The 17,364-nt window shown below is 40.2% G+C and overlaps 1 protein-coding gene and 2 long non-coding RNA genes across 3 annotated transcripts; 2 read left to right on the forward strand and 1 right to left on the reverse strand.

Annotated features, from left to right (window-relative positions):
- The first annotated feature begins 1,554 nt into the window (after nucleotides 1–1,554).
- Nucleotides 1,555–3,844, forward strand: LOC132633700 (uncharacterized). Its single transcript, XR_009579752.1, has 3 exons — nucleotides 1,555–1,931; nucleotides 2,818–2,883; nucleotides 3,803–3,844. It is a non-coding gene; the product is annotated as an uncharacterized LOC132633700 (long non-coding RNA).
- A 5,568-nt stretch (nucleotides 3,845–9,412) lies between these two features.
- On the forward strand, nucleotides 9,413–12,241 carry LOC132633701 (uncharacterized). Its single transcript, XR_009579753.1, has 3 exons — nucleotides 9,413–10,157; nucleotides 11,044–11,109; nucleotides 12,029–12,241. It is a non-coding gene; the product is annotated as an uncharacterized LOC132633701 (long non-coding RNA).
- Nucleotides 12,242–15,831: 3,590 nt separating this feature from the next.
- LOC132630157 (pathogenesis-related leaf protein 4-like) lies at nucleotides 15,832–16,542 on the reverse strand. The gene has a single exon (XM_060345735.1). It carries the CDS (start codon nucleotides 16,500–16,502, stop codon nucleotides 16,023–16,025), a length of 480 nt encoding a protein of 159 aa, XP_060201718.1. The 5' UTR covers nucleotides 16,503–16,542; the 3' UTR covers nucleotides 15,832–16,022.
- Between the last annotated feature and the right edge of the window lie 822 nt (nucleotides 16,543–17,364).

Genomic DNA, 17,364 nt, shown 5'->3' on the forward strand with positions numbered 1-17,364 from the left:
AAAATAGTTTAAGTCTGTTAAGAATTAGTTTCGAAAGTCTGGGACTAAGCCTAAGTGAGCATCTTAATGGGTTGCTACAGGAATATCAAACCTTCGTTGCTTAAAACTGAAATCTGCTCGTTTAGGATCGGATTCAATTGGAAGGGTCTAAGTTTAATATACTTAGTTTTGTCCATAAATTTGCCCTAATTGAGTCTTGCTTTTATCCTCTATTCCTCATCCCCTTTTCTTCGTATCTTTAAATTCCGTGTTTTGGATTGAATTGGTTCTTCCCCAATTCGATTCGTATCAACAGTCAACACCCTCAATCATAGAGGAGGAAGTAGAGAATAACAAAGGAAATGTAGATTATCCAACGAGAAAATATCCCTATTGTCAGTAATATAGTTTAGGTCTTTAAAGGAAATTCCAATTTGTTCATATAGTTTGGTAAGACTTTTAAGATGGCTAAAGTATATATGCAAATCTGAAAATAACACTATCTAGCTATTATACTTTTCTATTCAAAAGGAAAGGAGAAAGCACAAATCTAAAATATCTCAAGAAAAATAGCAAGCTCATTTTCTCAAGTGGATGGGCAGGTACAATTGACACTGACCAAGGTAAAAAGTCCATGTTACCTTCTAGATATATCACAAAGTTCTTGGGTGCATAATCAACTTCAAAATTGTAGACTTTTTTCATGGATCAAGTTTTTCGTTTATTCGGCACTAATTGTTGGCAACAATGTCATAATTCATCAAATAGATATGATGCATGTGCAAATTAGGTACAATCACTAATGCATGTAAATTCTCTAGCAAGACATTACTCAACACAAAATTGTGATTACAAAACAAAGAAAATTTAGTCAAATAGAAGAATGATTGCACAAATAACTCTGGAAACAAAGTGGCCAAACCAAATACAACTAAAAACTTTAAACTCTTGCAGACAGTGAAGACCTCAGAAAAAAGCACTACACTCACAAGGCCAAGCACGTATATTACATTAGCACTCCATTCCCATTAGAGAGCTCAAATTTTAAGTGCAGAAATGCAATTGTGCGTATCTAAATGCAGAGTACACGTATCTAAATGCAAAAGCAGCCGAATGAAAATTGTGCGTATCTAAATGCAGAGTACACGTATAGTTGGGCGTGATAGTCCCCTTTGAAGTACGAAATTTTCTTTGGAGTTACTCAATAAATCTATTGATTAAAATCTTCACAATTGACTCATCGGTCCACCCTTAGGAATCTAATTTAAACTAACGTGTGTGTTTTGCTTCCTATGTTTTAATTTATGTGTCAGCATCATCATTTGAGGAATCAAAGAGATTTTTCTTTGACCACAACAATCTTGTTACGTCCCGTATTTTTATACATTGGGACAACCCGGATTAATTATGATAATTTAAGGCCAAGATTTTTCCGGGATTTGAAGTCGGGACTTTTGACCATTTGATTTTAATTTGAGATATAAGTCATGTATGAAATTGATGGCATTGAACACTTAGGGAAAATTGGGACTACAATTCATAAAATTGGAATTAAAAAAAAAAAAAAAAAAAAAAAAAAATTCCTTGGTGGCCATGTAAATGGGAATTGGTCCCACACATTGTGTGGCCAATTTTAATTGGTCCACTCCATGTGTGGGCCAAGGACACTTGGACAACAACTATATGAGCCTAAAGTATGACCAAGTAGTCATCTTTTCCCCATTGCAAGACTTAGAAAAAAAAAATCAAGGAGTTGAAGACCACCTTCAACACCCCTCTCGGCTACAAACCAAGAAAAACCAAATCCAAATCAAGCCACCCCAAAATTATTTCCTTGGTATAAATCAACTATTTAGAAGTCCCTAAGTAACGTGGAAGAGTTGTTTGGGTCATCCAACCACTAGTTGTGCCCAATTGCAAACCCTAACTATTGAAGGAAGTGAAGAAGGAAGGTAAGCATTCATTATGTTTTTGTGTTATGAAGGTTATATTCATGTTGTAGTATCTTATAGTGGTTGGAAATCATGAAATATAGTATGATTGGGAGTGGGTCGTGTGATGGGTGTTGTTGTGTTGTGATTGAAATTATGAATTAATGTTTAGTTAGTTGATTGGGATCATTGTAAGGTGAAGAACAATTGAGAATCATCCATATATGTGTATATATAGTGTTGATTGAAATGAGTCACATTATATGACGATGAATGAATGAACGTCGCTTAATGTTTTAATCGCCGTCGCTATGAATCTTATGTTGGAAATGAATGTTTGTTGACTCAAAATGATGTTGTTAATGTGCGGACTGTTTTTGGAGGTTATTGTATATTTATGGTAATTGGTATATTGATGAGATAGCATTGTTAGAATGTAATTTGAGGATACAAACCATGATTTGGAAATGAAGAAATTTTTTTTTTTAAAGGGCTGTCTCGGTTGGGGCTGTTTTCGGCCAGCTTGGAAAAAAAAATTCGGGTTGTTGGAAATGTGGTATGAATTGCTTAGAATGCCCTTGAATGTTGTTAGTATGGGTTTGGATTAATAATCAAATGTACGAACGGTATTGTGGCTTTAAAGTAAGCCATGGAATTGAATAATTGGGAAGTTGTCAAATGGCGTAAAAGAGAGCTACCATTATTATTTTGCTTTTCGGATTGGTTGTCAATGTTACTAGGTTGGTTATTGTGGTTGTTGTTGTTGATTTTGAGCGAGTTAAATTCTCGGGGTAGCCTATTTACAGGGGAAATGCTGCCCGGATTTCTGTAGAATTAAGGGCGAAATTGGAATTTAATGCCCAAAAAGTCTTTAGCTAATGTTTGGCATTTTATGGCTTGTTTGTAGACCTTGGGCAGCCCGAATCATAGTTTGGACTTAGCTTGAGTTGGATCATATTGGAGAGCGTTTGAGGTATGTAAAGCAACCTTCCTTCTTTTGGCATGCCTTAGTTTCACATAGGCTAGATTAGAGCTTTAAGGGAATTCCAAATTCGAGATCCGAGCATGTTATGATCCATATATATATATTCTTTGGCACTCTTATGTATGTTTTTATGAAATATGAACCATGATGTATTTGAAGTAATCGCTTTCCGAAATTCGCATAGAAAATGTTCGCTTTAAGGAATTTTGTAATCTCTGAATGCCATATTTTTCGCATAGAGGCTCGGATCGCTCCAATAAATTTTATAGGAGTTTGCTTGATGTATAATGGGTATGTTTTTCATAGGCGGACTCAATTCGGGTCTATACTCGTCCGTGGGTTCCGCGACGCCCTTTATGTAAATTCGACAACTTTGAATCAAAAAGTGATAATTATTATTCCGATTTCAAATATGACTATTTTACTTATCCTTCGGATTTATAATAATGATTTTATGCATATGATTCCTCACTACTCTGCTCGTGCCTACTATGATATCGTTCGCCGGTTCCCGGGCCGGTTCTGTTGTCGTGCGCTTTTTGATATATTCCGGTGTTATGCTGTGTTTATGGTTCACCGTGCTCCTTGCTCGAGGGCCGGGTTCCACTTATGTTTGGCGTTATGCTGTGTTTGGCGTTATGTTGTGTTGTGATGTGTGACGGGGATTCGGAGATTTGAAACTTTCTGGTGTTATGCTGTGTTGTGGCGCCATCGACAGGCGGGCGACCACATTTTCCAGTGCCCTATGCATAATTTATACTTTGGAAATAAACATTTTGATATGTATTATTTTCTATATATCTGATTCGATTATTATTCAGATTTATTTCTGTACCTTCTGCTTTGCATACTTAGTACATATTTCGTACTGACCCCCTTCTCCGGGGGCTGCGTTTCATGCCCGCAGGTACAGACGCACAGCCTGGTGATCCACCTGTTTAGGACACCCTTTCTGCTATTCAGAGTGCTTCTCTCTTTCCGGAGCTTATACTTTTGGTATATATATATATTTATTAGTGCATTTGTATATATTCGTTCATGGGTACGGCGGGGCCTTGTCCCGTCATATGATTCTGTCGGTCTGTTTAGAGGTCTGTGGACATGTTTGTGGGTTAGGGTCTTTTTGTATGGATGTATGTACATGTCGTTTGGGCGATCCTATACGCCGAGGCGGCCGGTCCGCATATGTTGTTTGGGCGATCCTATACGCCGAGGCGGCCGGTCCGCATATGTTTATATATTGCTTGGTTAGCCCTGTGTGGCTTTTGTTGGTATTTTCTGCGTGCAGGGTATATTGGATAGTCCGTAAAACAAAGGAAACTCTGCCGAAATTTTCTGGAAATTACCTAAATTTGAAATAAAGTCTTGTCGGCTTCCGCCATATACTAGAATGAGTTGATAGAATTTGAGATAATATTTGATAGATGGGTTCGGGTGCCCAGATCGGGCACTAGTCACGGCCTACGGGGTTGGGTCGTGACAAAAGTGGTATCAGAGCGGTTTGTCCTCGGAGTGTCCACAGATCGTGTCTAGTAGAGTCTTGTTTATCGGTGTGTTGTGCACCACATCTATAAACAGGAGGCTACAAGACATTTAGGATGTTGTCTTTTCTTCTGATCTTAGATCGTGCGATAGAACTGTGCTATTAGGATGATTCTGTTTTGATCTGTTGTTGTTTTTCTTTCAGTGATGCCTCCGAAAAAGGCGACGGCCGCCCAGAAGAAAAAGGGCGTAGTAGGAGAGACCAGCCGGGCTCAGAAGGGTACTCGGACCCTTGCTCAGATGATGCGTGATATTACGTCCCGGCCAGCCGACTCTGCTACGTCTTCATCGTCAGAGGAGTCTGGAGCAGCTTCACCATTAGCTCCAGGGGCTTCAGCTCCCGCGCCTCCAGCTCCTCAGCCAGGGGCGGAGGACAGGACACTGAGAGAGGCTGTGTAGTTATTGACCACTCTGGTAGCGGGACAGGCTCGCAGACGCGGGCGGAGAGATGATGATGATGACGATAGGCGTGACAGCCTGAGGGTTCGAGAGTTTCTATTATGTGGCCCTCCAGAGTTTTACGGGTCTAAGCCCGACGAGGACCCCCATGACTTTATTCGGGGGATGCGACGTTCACTAGATTTAGTCAGGGCTTCAGAGACTGAGTCTGTTGAGTTGGCTTCGCATAGACTACGGGATGTCGCTGCTCACTGGTATGAGTCCTGGGAGCTATCTAGGGGTGAGAGTGCTTCCCCAGCTACTTGGGACGAGTTCGTGGCTGCTTTTACCCGCCACTTTTTGCCCCCAGAGTTACGGCGGGCGCGGGTTGACCGATTTTTACATCTGCAGCAGAGGGGTCGGAGTGTTCGTGAGTATAATATGGAGTTTGATTCTCTGGCCCGGTACGCACCTGCCATAGTAGCAGATATGGCCGATCGGATGCACAGATACGTGATGGGGTTAGACCGCTACTTGATTGATGGCTGTATGGCGGTGGCATTGCAGACAGACATGGATATTGCCCGATTACAGGCTTATGCTCTGGGTATGGAGGACCGACATAGAGCTGATTATTCCAACAGAGATCGGGACAGGAGGCCGCCCAAGAGGGCCAGATCCGCAGGCTATTCTGGAGATTTCCGAGGCAGACAGCCTCAGCAGCAGCAGCAGAGCAGATATCCTTCTCAGTCATCACGGGGTACACCCCCACAGTTTACCGGCAGGAGATCCGAGGGTGCCGGATATTCAGGGGCAGGCCCGAGCTCCAGGGCTTCAGGTTCACAGTTGGACAGAGGTTCCAGCAGTCAGATGAGGCCACCCAGACCTTTGTGTTCCTACTGTGGGAGACAGCACCTGGGAGAGTGTTTCCGAGCTACGGGTGCATGCTTTGTTTGCGGCCGTCAGGGCCATCAGATGAGAGACTGTCCGGCTAGAGGTGGTACAGGCAGTTCAGCTCAGTCAACCGGGTCAGCCGGTGGTTCATCTTCAGCCTCGGTGGCGATGCGCCCTGCGGGGCGAGGTACTCCAGCACCAGCAGGCCGCGGCAGGGGTCGTGGCGGAGCTTCGGGTTCTAGCGGTCCTTCGAACCGCATTTATGCCTTAGCCAGCAGACAGGACCAGGAGGCTTCGCCTAATGTCGTCACAGGTATATTACTGGTTTTCTCTCGTGATGTGTATGCATTGATTGATCCTGGTTCTACATTATCATTTATATCTCCACTCGTTGCTGATAAAATTGGGATAGAATCCGAACCGATAGAGCCTTTTGAGGTAGCTACACCAGTAGGGGACTCTGTTATAGCCAGTCAGATTTATAGAGATTGTTCCGTGATTATCTGTGGCCGCTGCACTAAGGCGGATTTGGTGGAGTTAGATATGATCGAGTTTGACGTGATTATGGGTATGGATTGGCTAGCTTCTTGCTATGCTAATGTTGATTGTCAAAAGAAGATAGTCCAATTCCAATTCCCAGGGGAGCCAGTTATAGAGTGGGCAGGTAATACAGTATCGCCGAGGGGTAAGTTTATTTCATACCTCAAGGCTGAGAAAATGATCAGAAAGGGGTATATTTATCATCTAGTCCGTGTTCATGATTTAGAGGCAGAGGCACCGACTCTTCAGTCAGTCCCAGTGGTTAATGCATTTGTAGACGTATTCCCAGATGAGCTTCCGGGTCTTCCTCCCGAACGGGAGATAGAGTTTGCTATTGATCTGTTGCCAGACACTCAACCTATCTCTATTCCTCCGTACAGAATGACACCTGCAGAATTGAAAGAATTGAAAGAGCAGCTGAGAGATTTATTGGAGAAGGGTTTCATTCGGCCTAGTGCGTCACCCTGGGGAGCTCCGGTATTATTTGTGAGGAAGAAAGACGGCTCGCTGCGGATGTGCATTGATTATTGGCAGTTGAATAAGGTAACCATCAAGAATAAATATCCCCTCCCCAGGATTGATGATTTGTTTGATCAGCTGCAGGGTGCCAGGTACTTCTCGAAGATAGACCTGCGATCGGGTTACCATCAGGTACGGGTACGAGAGGCTGATATTCCCAAGACAGCATTCAGGACCCGATATGGGCACTATGAGTTCAGAGTTATGTCTTTTGGGCTGACAAATGCCCCAGCAGTATTTATGAACCTGATGAATCGGGTATTCAGACCGTTCTTGGATATGTTTGTGATCGTATTTATCGATGATATTCTGGTTTATTCTCGGTCAGAGGCAGAGCATGCGGACCATTTGAGGACGGTACTTGGCACACTTCGGCACCAGGAATTATATGCTAAATTTTCTAAGTGTGAATTCTGGTTATCTTCAGTGGCATTTCTGGGACATATTATTGGGGCTGATGGCGTCCGGGTGGATACCTAGAAGATCGAGGCCGTAAAGAATTGGCCTAGACCTACGACGCCGACAGAGGTGCGTAGCTTTCTGGGATTGGCTGGTTATTATCGGAGATTCGTGGAGAAATTTGCTTCCATTTCAGCGCCTTTGACAAGGCTGACTCAGAAGGGAGCTAAGTTTCAGTGGTCAGATGCTTGCGAGCGTAGCTTCCAGTTGCTGAAAGAGAAGTTGACTACGGCTCCAGTCCTGACTCTTCCCGAGGGTCCAGATGGGTATGTGATTTATTGTGATGCCTCTGGTATTGGTTTGGGATGTGTGTTGATGCAGCACGGCAGGGTGATAGCTTATGCTTCCCGGCAGCTCAGAAAACATGAAAAGAATTATCCTACTCACGATTTGGAGCTGGCCGCGGTCATTCATGCTTTGAAGATGTGGAGACATTATTTATATGGGGTTCACGTTGATATTTATACAGATCATAAGAGCCTTCAGTACATCTTTAGGCAAAAGGAGCTGAACTTGCGACAGCGGAGGTGGTTAGAGTTGTTAAAAGATTATGATGTTGATATTGTCTACCATCCTGGGAAAGCTAATGTTGTGGCGGATGCACTCAGCCGCAAGTATATGGGCAGCCTAGCAGACGTGCCATCAGAGAGTAAAGAAATGGTTCGCGATATTCATCAGTTGGCTAGTCTTGGAGTTCGCTTGGCTGATTCTGGAGATGTTGGGGTTTCTGTTCGAGGTATTGCTGAGTCCTCTATTACAGAAGATATTAAGCGGCATCAGTATGAGGATCCTATTCTGGCACAGTACAGAGACGCAGCTCTGGCACAGGAGAAGACTCCGTTTGAGATTTCACCTGATGGAGTGTTATTTCACAGAGGCAGATTGTGTGTACCTGACGTTGCAGGGTTGCGGCTACAGGTTATGGGCGAGGCACATTACGCCCGATATTCTGTTCACCCAGGGTCGACGAAGATGTACCATGATATCAGATGCCTATATTGGTGGGACGATATGAAAAGAGATATAGCAGAGTTCGTTGCTCAGTGTCCAAATTGTCAGCAGGTTAAGATTGAGCACCAGAAGCCCGGTGGGCTATTGCAGGAGATGGAGATACCGACGTGGAAGTGGGAGATCATTAATATGGACTTTATTACAGGTCTACCTCGCACTCCACGGAGGTATGATTCTATTTGGGTTATTGTTGATCGGCTGACGAAATCAGCCCATTTTCTTCCGGTTCGGACCACCTATTCAGCTGAGGATTATGCCAGGCTTTATGTCAGGGAGATTGTACGACTTCATGGAGTTCCTGTGTCTGTTATTTCCGATAGAGGTGCCCAGTTTACAGCTAAGTTCTGGAGATCGTTTCAGGAGGGATTGGGGACCCAGGTGAGCCTGAGTACAACCTTCCATCCCCAGTCCGACGGACAGGCCGAGCGCACTATTCAGACATTGGAAGATATGTTGCGTGCCTGTGTTATTGATTTCAGGGGTAGCTGGGACGACCATTTACCGCTTGTTGAGTTTGCGTATAATAACAGCTACCACTCCAGTATTCAGATGGCACCATATGAGGCTTTGTATGGCAGGAAGTGTAGATCACCGATCGGTTGGTTTGATGTTGGGGAGACTGAGTTGATTGGCCCAGATGTGGTCCAGCAGGCCGTGGATAAGGTGAAACTTATTCGAGAAAGATTGTTGGCAGCCCAGAGCCGACAGAAATCTTATGCCGATAAGCGACGTCGACCGTTAGAGTTTCAGATTGGCGATTGGGTGTTCCTGAAAGTGTCACCGATGAAAGGTGTTATGCGATTTGGCAAGAAAGGAAAGCTCAGTCCCAGATATATTGGGCCTTATCTGATTATTCGCAAAATAGGCAAGGTGGCCTACGAATTGGATTTGCCAGCTGACTTGGGAGCGGTTCACCCGGTATTCCATGTTTCTATGCTTCGTAAATGTATTGGTGACCCTTCCAGAATTTTTCCTTCAGATGAGATACAGGTCACAGAGGAGCTATCTTACGAGGAGCAGCCTATAGTCATATTAGATCGTCAGGTGAGAAAGTTGCGGAATAAAGATGTGGCTTCGGTTAAAGTGCTGTGGCAGAATAATAACCGCGAAGAAATTACCTGGGAGGCTGAGGAGCAGATGAAGGAAAAGTATCCTCACTTATTCCCAGTACCTTCAGGTAATTCAAATTCTTTGTCTGACCATGTTGATTTATGAATGATTTGTATGTGATGGCTATAAAAGCAACTCCCCCGAATTTGAGTAAGATCCGTAGAACTAATCCAACATTCGAGGACGAATGTTCTTAAGGGGGGGAGGATGTTACGTCCCGTATTTTTATACATTGGGACAACCCGGATTAATTATGATAATTTAAGGCCAAGATTTTTCCGGGATTTGAAGTCGGGACTTTTGACCATTTGATTTTAATTTGAGATATAAGTCATGTATGAAATTGATGGCATTGAACACTTAGGGAAAATTGGGACTACAATTCATAAAATTGGAATTAAAATGTTGTGCAAAAAAAAAAAAAAAAAAAAAAAAATTCCTTGGTGGCCATGTAAATGGGAATTGGTCCCACACATTGTGTGGCCAATTTTAATTGGTCCACTCCATGTGTGGGCCAAGGACACTTGGACAACAACTATATGAGCCTAAAGTATGACCAAGTAGTCATCTTTTCCCCATTGCAAGACTTAGAAAAAAAAAAATCAAGGAGTTGAAGACCACCTTCAACACCCCTCTCGGCTACAAACCAAGAAAAACCAAATCCAAATCAAGCCACCCCAAAATTATTTCCTTGGTATAAATCAACTATTTAGAAGTCCCTAAGTAACGTGGAAGAGTTGTTTGGGTCATCCAACCACTAGTTGTGCCCAATTGCAAACCCTAACTATTGAAGGAAGTGAAGAAGGAAGGTAAGCATTCATTATGTTTTTGTGTTATGAAGGTTATATTCATGTTGTAGTATCTTATAGTGGTTGGAAATCATGAAATATAGTATGATTGGGAGTGGGTCGTGTGATGGGTGTTGCTGTGTTGTGATTGAAATTATGAATTAATGTTTAGTTAGTTGATTGGGATCATTGTAAGGTGAAGAACAATTGAGAATCATCCATATATGTGTATATATAGTGTTGATTGAAATGAGTCACATTATATGACGATGAATGAATGAACGTCGCTTAATGTTTTAATCGCCGTCGCTATGAATCTTATGTTGGAAATGAATGTTTGTTGACTCAAAATGATGTTGTTAATGTGCGGACTGTTTTTGGAGGTTATTGTATATTTATGGTAATTGGTATATTGATGAGATAGCATTGTTAGAATGTAATTTGAGGATACAAACCATGATTTGGAAATGAAGAAATTTTTTTTTTTAAAGGGCTGTCTCGGTTGGGGCTGTTTTCGGCCAGCTTGGAAAAAAAAATTCGGGTTGTTGGAAATGTGGTATGAATTGCTTAGAATGCCCTTGAATGTTGTTAGTATGGGTTTGGATTAATAATCAAATGTACGAACGGTATTGTGGCTTTAAAGTAAGCCATGGAATTGAATAATTGGGAAGTTGTCAAATGGCGTAAAAGAGAGCTACCATTATTATTTTGCTTTTCGGATTGGTTGTCAATGTTACTAGGTTGGTTATTGTGGTTGTTGTTGTTGATTTTGAGCGAGTTAAATTCTCGGGGTAGCCTATTTACAGGGGAAATGCTGCCCGGATTTCTGTAGAATTAAGGGCGAAATTGGAATTTAATGCCCAAAAAGTCTTTAGCTAATGTTTGGCATTTTATGGCTTGTTTGTAGACCTTGGGCAGCCCGAATCATAGTTTGGACTTAGCTTGAGTTGGATCATATTGGAGAGCGTTTGAGGTATGTAAAGCAACCTTCCTTCTTTTGGCATGCCTTAGTTTCACATAGGCTAGATTAGAGCTTTAAGGGAATTCCAAATTCGAGATCCGAGCATGTTATGATCCATATATATATATTCTTTGGCACTCTTATGTATGTTTTTATGAAATATGAACCATGATGTATTTGAAGTAATCGCTTTCCGAAATTCGCATAGAAAATGTTCGCTTTAAGGAATTTTGTAATCTCTGAATGCCATATTTTTCGCATAGAGGCTCGGATCGCTCCAATAAATTTTATAGGAGTTTGCTTGATGTATAATGGGTATGTTTTTCATAGGCGGACTCAATTCGGGTCTATACTCGTCCGTGGGTTCCGCGACGCCCTTTATGTAAATTCGACAACTTTGAATCAAAAAGTGATAATTATTATTCCGATTTCAAATATGACTATTTTACTTATCCTTCGGATTTATAATAATGATTTTATGCATATGATTCCTCACTACTCCGCTCGTGCCTACTATGATATCGTTCGCCGGTTCCCGGGCCGGTTCTGTTGTCGTGCGCTTTTTGATATATTCCGGTGTTATGCTGTGTTTATGGTTCACCGTGCTCCTTGCTCGAGGGCCGGGTTCCACTTATGTTTGGCGTTATGCTGTGTTTGGCGTTATGCTGTGTTGTGATGTGTGACGGGGATTCGGAGATTTGAAACTTTCTGGTGTTATGCTGTGTTGTGGCGCTATCGACAGGCGGGCGACCACATTTTCCAGTGCCCTATGCATAATTTATACTTTGGAAATAAACATTTTGATATGTATTATTTTCTATATATCTGATTCGATTATTATTCAGATTTATTTCTGTACCTTCTGCTTTGCATACTCAGTACATATTTCGTACTGACCCCCTTCTCCGGGGGCTGCGTTTCATGCCCGCAGGTACAGACGCACAGCCTGGTGATCCACCTGTTTAGGACACCCTTTCTGCTATTCGGAGTGCTTCTCTCTTTCCGGAGCTTATACTTTTGGTATATATATATATTTATTAGTGCATTTGTATATATTCGTTCATGGGTACGGCGGGGCCTTGTCCCGTCATATGATTCTGTCGGTCTGTTTAGAGGTCTGTGGACATGTTTGTGGGTTAGGGTCTTTTTGTATGGATGTATGTACATGTCGTTTGGGCGATCCTATACGCCGAGGCGGCCGGTCCGCATATGTTGTTTGGGCGATCCTATACGCCGAGGCGGCCGGTCCGCATATGTTTATATATTGCTTGGTTAGCCCTGTGTGGCTTTTGTTGGTATTTTCTGCGTGCAGGGTATATTGGATAGTCCGTAAAACAAAGGAAACTCTGCCGAAATTTTCTGGAAATTACCTAAATTTGAAATAAAGTCTTGTCGGCTTCCGCCATATACTAGAATGAGTTGATAGAATTTGAGATAATATTTGATAGATGGGTTCGGGTGCCCAGATCGGGCACTAGTCACGGCCTACGGGGTTGGGTCGTGACAAATCTTAAATAATTTTAAATATTTTGAATTTTATTAATTGTTACTCCCTTCGTTTCAATTTATGTGAACCTATTTTCATATTAGTCCGTGCAAAAAAAGACCTCTTTCTATATTTAGAAATAATTTACATTTATGCAATAATTTATAGTTACACAAAAAATATGTCACTCATTTAACACCACAAGTTTAAAAGTATTTTCTTCTTTCTTAAACTTTGTGTCTAGTCAAATGAGTTCACATAAATTGAAACAGAGAGAGTATGATTTATAGTACTTTTTATAAATTTTAAAGGGAAAAGATGCAAATATATCCCTCAACTTTGTGATTTAGAGCTGATATCCCCTCGTTACAAGAGTGGTGTATATATACCCCTGCCATTACAAAATGGTGCAAATAAATCCTTTTTGCTAACGGAATTTTTGGTAAAAATCATTTAGCTTATATTTTTTATTAAAAAAAAAGTCACTTGGCTTTAAAAAAAAAAAGTCTACCAATTTTTTTTTTTGAGTAGAATTTTTTTTTTAAAGCCACATGGTAATTTTTTTTTCTGGTCGGTCGGGTCTGGTTCGTTTAAAAAAATGGGTAGACTTATTTTTTAAAGTCACGGAGATATTTTTTAAACAAACAACCAGAAAAAAAATTACCATGTGACTTTAGAAAACTATGTCTACTAAAAAAAATGGGTAGACTTTTTTTAAATCCACGTGATATTTTTTTATTAAAAGATAAGCTAAATAATTTATTTTTTAAAAATATGTCAGCGAGAAGAGTATATTTGCACCATTTATGTAATGACAAGGGTATATTTGCTCCATTTTGTGACGGTAGGGGTATATATACACCACTTTTTTAACGAGAGATATATCCGCTCTAAATCGCAAAGTTGAGGGGTATAGTTGCACCTTTGCCCAATTTTAAATATGTAATTTTATTTTTTAAAACTAAAGAATGTATATCCGACTTCACAAGAAAATTTATGTACTGTGACTGTCGTACTTCAAATCTCGCCACGTAAAGTTGAGTGGAGGGAATAATTAGTTCACTTTTTTTTTTAATCAAATTGTGCTCTAACAGGCTTGGCCTATTAGAACTTTTTATTAATAATTGCAGAATTTAAAGAAGCAGTCTATTACAGCATGTCTATAATATGAACTAGCTAAAATTAAAAAAATAAAGAATTGTCCTTTATGACCAGTTCTATCCTCTGTGCCTAAGCTAGTATGCCATTTGAAATCCTGATGTGTCAGCTTTGATGTTTGCTCCAATCTGTGAAAACACCAGATGATTATCCATACATGTAGCATCATTGTTGAATGTCAATCTGTTAGATTCTCCTTGTTCTAATCCATAGTTGAGGAAGTTGTGATGTGTCCATGTTGAGTATTCTTCTTCCTTCTGATGGCATGAGTATAAAGTCATGTAATTGGATCTCTGAGTCATCCAAAGCTTGGTTTGCTAGAAAGTCTGCAAGCTTGTTGCCTTCCCTAAAAACATGAGTGATCTGTACTTGTACTGTCTTCATGTCCTGTTTGATTTCTTCAACTATTTCTTTCAGTTCCCATGGAGTGATCCATGATCTTTGCAAGATGTTTTGTAGGAGAAGTGAATCAGTATCAAGTTGAATCAATTGGCTATTATGTTCTCTGCAGTACTTCCGTGCCAATTTTATAGCCTCAGCTTTAGCTTCAATGTTTGTCGCTATTCCTATTTCCTGTGCTTTTGCATAAACCAAATATACCTTTGATACATTTTCAGTATATAGTATATATTAGATTGTGATAGTTTTATATAAAAGTAAAATTTCATTAGCATGTCATATATACTGTGAATACGTAGATTATATCAAATATAATACTCCCTCCGTTTCAATTTACGTGAACCTATTTCTTTATTAGTCCGTGATAAAAAGAATGACCCCTTTCTATATTTGGAAACAATTTACCTTTATGCAATGATTTATAGCCACACAAAATATATGCGACTCATTGAACATCACAAGTTTGAAAGTCTTCTCTTCTTTCTTAAATTTCGTGTCCAGTCAAATAGACATATCAACATCTACATAAATAATTTAAAATAAAACTTAAAACTTAAATTGATAACATTGCAAATTCAAAACATATAAACTTGAATGACGAAATATTGCAAATCAAAAGTTCAAAACATACAAATTAAACGGCTAACATCGATGGACACATTTAAAGAAGAGATAAACTTCAAAGTTCAATTTAGTGCATTTTCACAAGTGTTTACGCAACACACCGGTACCCCCCTCCACCCCCACCCCCCCTAATAGGCTAATACCCGATGCTCCGGACTTGTGGAGATATATGTCACCACAATGTTGACATTTAACATGTTCCTCATTTACTCGCTCAAAATGCATCCACACCGCACTTGAAGTTGATCTTCGAACTCGAGGAGAAGGTGGAGGTGAAGTAATGTACACTAGTTGAATAGCAAATTTAGATAAAGAGAGAATTGTGGAAGAATTGTGTGAAAATGAAGAAGAATGGAGGGGTATTTATAGTTTGAAAATATGACCAAAGTGCAGTTTTTTAAATTTACAATGGTTAGCTTTTTTAATTTGACGACGACTAAACTTTATTTAATTTAGAAATTTTATCATTAGTTATAAATGTTAATTTTATTATTAGTAGTAAATGTAAATGTTTATTTTTGTATTAGAACTTAAAAAAAAAGGGCCCGGCCTGGTTAGCCCGGACACCCTTTTCCCTCTCCAAGCCCAGCCCCGACCCAGCCCTTGTGGCCCACGTTTAATTGGCCCGGCCCGGCCCACTTGACGGCCTTACCAGAAGGTGGCATTCTCCACAGTACCTTAGCATGATAAACTTTTGGTCTATAACTGCTAATTGCTGATGCATGTTTTCCCATTCACTAGATAGATTCTGCATCCATGAAAATCTTTTCCTTGCAAGTTGATAAATGATGTGCTGCACTTGTTGTTTCAATCTATAGAATGTAACTGATCCTTCATGTTTAATTGAGTTTCTTCTTTTCCATAATGACCACATGATCACTGCTGGCATTGTTCTATAACAGTCCACTAACATTTAGATTTACGTAAATTTTTACCCAACCAGTCCTTGTTGAGTCAAGTAACACAAAATATCATATTTTGATCTTATTGAGGAAAGATAAATTTTGGAACGTAAAATCGGGAAAACTTTAATGTTCATGTTTTATGGGAACAAGAAGCTGCGGTACTTAATTATAAACTTAAGCGTACTATACCATGAAAATATGATACATGGAATTATTCATACGAGCAATACCAAAGGGAAATAGTACTAATTATAGGTGCCCATTTAATCCCTTAAACATCTAAGATAGGAGTCTATCTAACCCCTTGACATCTAAGATGCGAAGATGGGAATTTTATTAAGTAACACACACTTTTAGTAAGGACGTTGTCCGACGTAGTTGCCTGGAGGATCATAGTTGCAAGAAATAAACCACCACCCATTATTGCAACGAGCCCGACCACAACCTAGTCTAACTGATTTGCGCCAGACTACTTGAGTATAATGTCCACACTGTTTCCCGGCAGCACATTTGTTGGTCCCATAGTTGTAGTCAGCCTTCTCTGCCACCCACAACTCCACGGCCTTCCTCCCCGTGAAGTCGCCGCTGCCCTTGGCAAGGTTCTCCCCTGCACCAGAATGAATCAAGTTGCAATCCCCCCTTCTTGAGTTAGCGTAGTTTTGTGCTTTGGATGCCAAGCCGGCATCCCAAGTCATTGGCCCGACCCCAACTTGGGAACGGGCGTTGTTGTGAACCGCAAGATAGTCTTGGGGTGAATTTTGAGCGTCACAAGAGTGAAATATGGCTAATACCGTGACATAAACGAGTGACAATGGGATGTTGAATGACCACATTGTGTTTTAGGTCTAGTGGAGAGAAAAGAAATCAAGTTATTGTAATTATGAATGTGAGATTAGTAGTGTATATATAAGTAAACTTTGTGGAATTTTGTTTTGCGTGTGTGAAGAAAATTCAAAGGTGATTAGTATAGAGAAAATGTAAAAAATGCTCCCTTATTTTTCATAGTAGGTTCTAAATAGTCCTGCAGTATCACCTGAGCAGTTTTGGTCCTTTAAGTTTGTCAAAAATGAGTTTTTTGGTCCTTTAAATTTATTAAAAGTGAGCAGTTCGTCTTGATCAGATATTTATTGAACTTCGGTTGTTAAATTTAACCGAAACTCTAAAAGTTGTGAAATTTACATATTGTGGAATTTTTTTCCGCATATGTGAAGAAAATTCAAAGGTGATTTGCACATTGCATGGCGTGTGATTCGGGGAAGTAATACTCTATGCTATAAAGAATAGTCATACAGTAAGTTAAAACGTTCATTTTCTTCAAAATCATGTTATCAAAGATTAGGCTAAACAAGACTAATTGAGAAGATAAGTATTTGGACTTCAAATTTACTGGTCCAAAGTTTTTTAGTCTTAGGATAGGTGTGGGGGAGCTAAATGACTTACTGGTTCAAACCCGTGTGGCCATAAAATTTACTCACTTTTTTCTGGAATAATTTTTCACTTTATTTGAAAATATGTATTTGGCCATAAAATTTCCGAATCCAATTTGAAGTTGTATTTCAATTTTGGAAAACAGTTTATAATGTGTTTTCAAACTCACTTTAAGTTGTATTTCAAACTTGAAAAGTACATTTAAGCATGGACAATATTCCAAATATTCTTTGCAAAAAATATAACCCAACGCAACCCCATATTCAA

This window comes from Lycium barbarum, chromosome 3 (genome assembly GCF_019175385.1).
Source record: "Lycium barbarum isolate Lr01 chromosome 3, ASM1917538v2, whole genome shotgun sequence".
NCBI lineage: Eukaryota > Viridiplantae > Streptophyta > Magnoliopsida > Solanales > Solanaceae > Lycium > Lycium barbarum.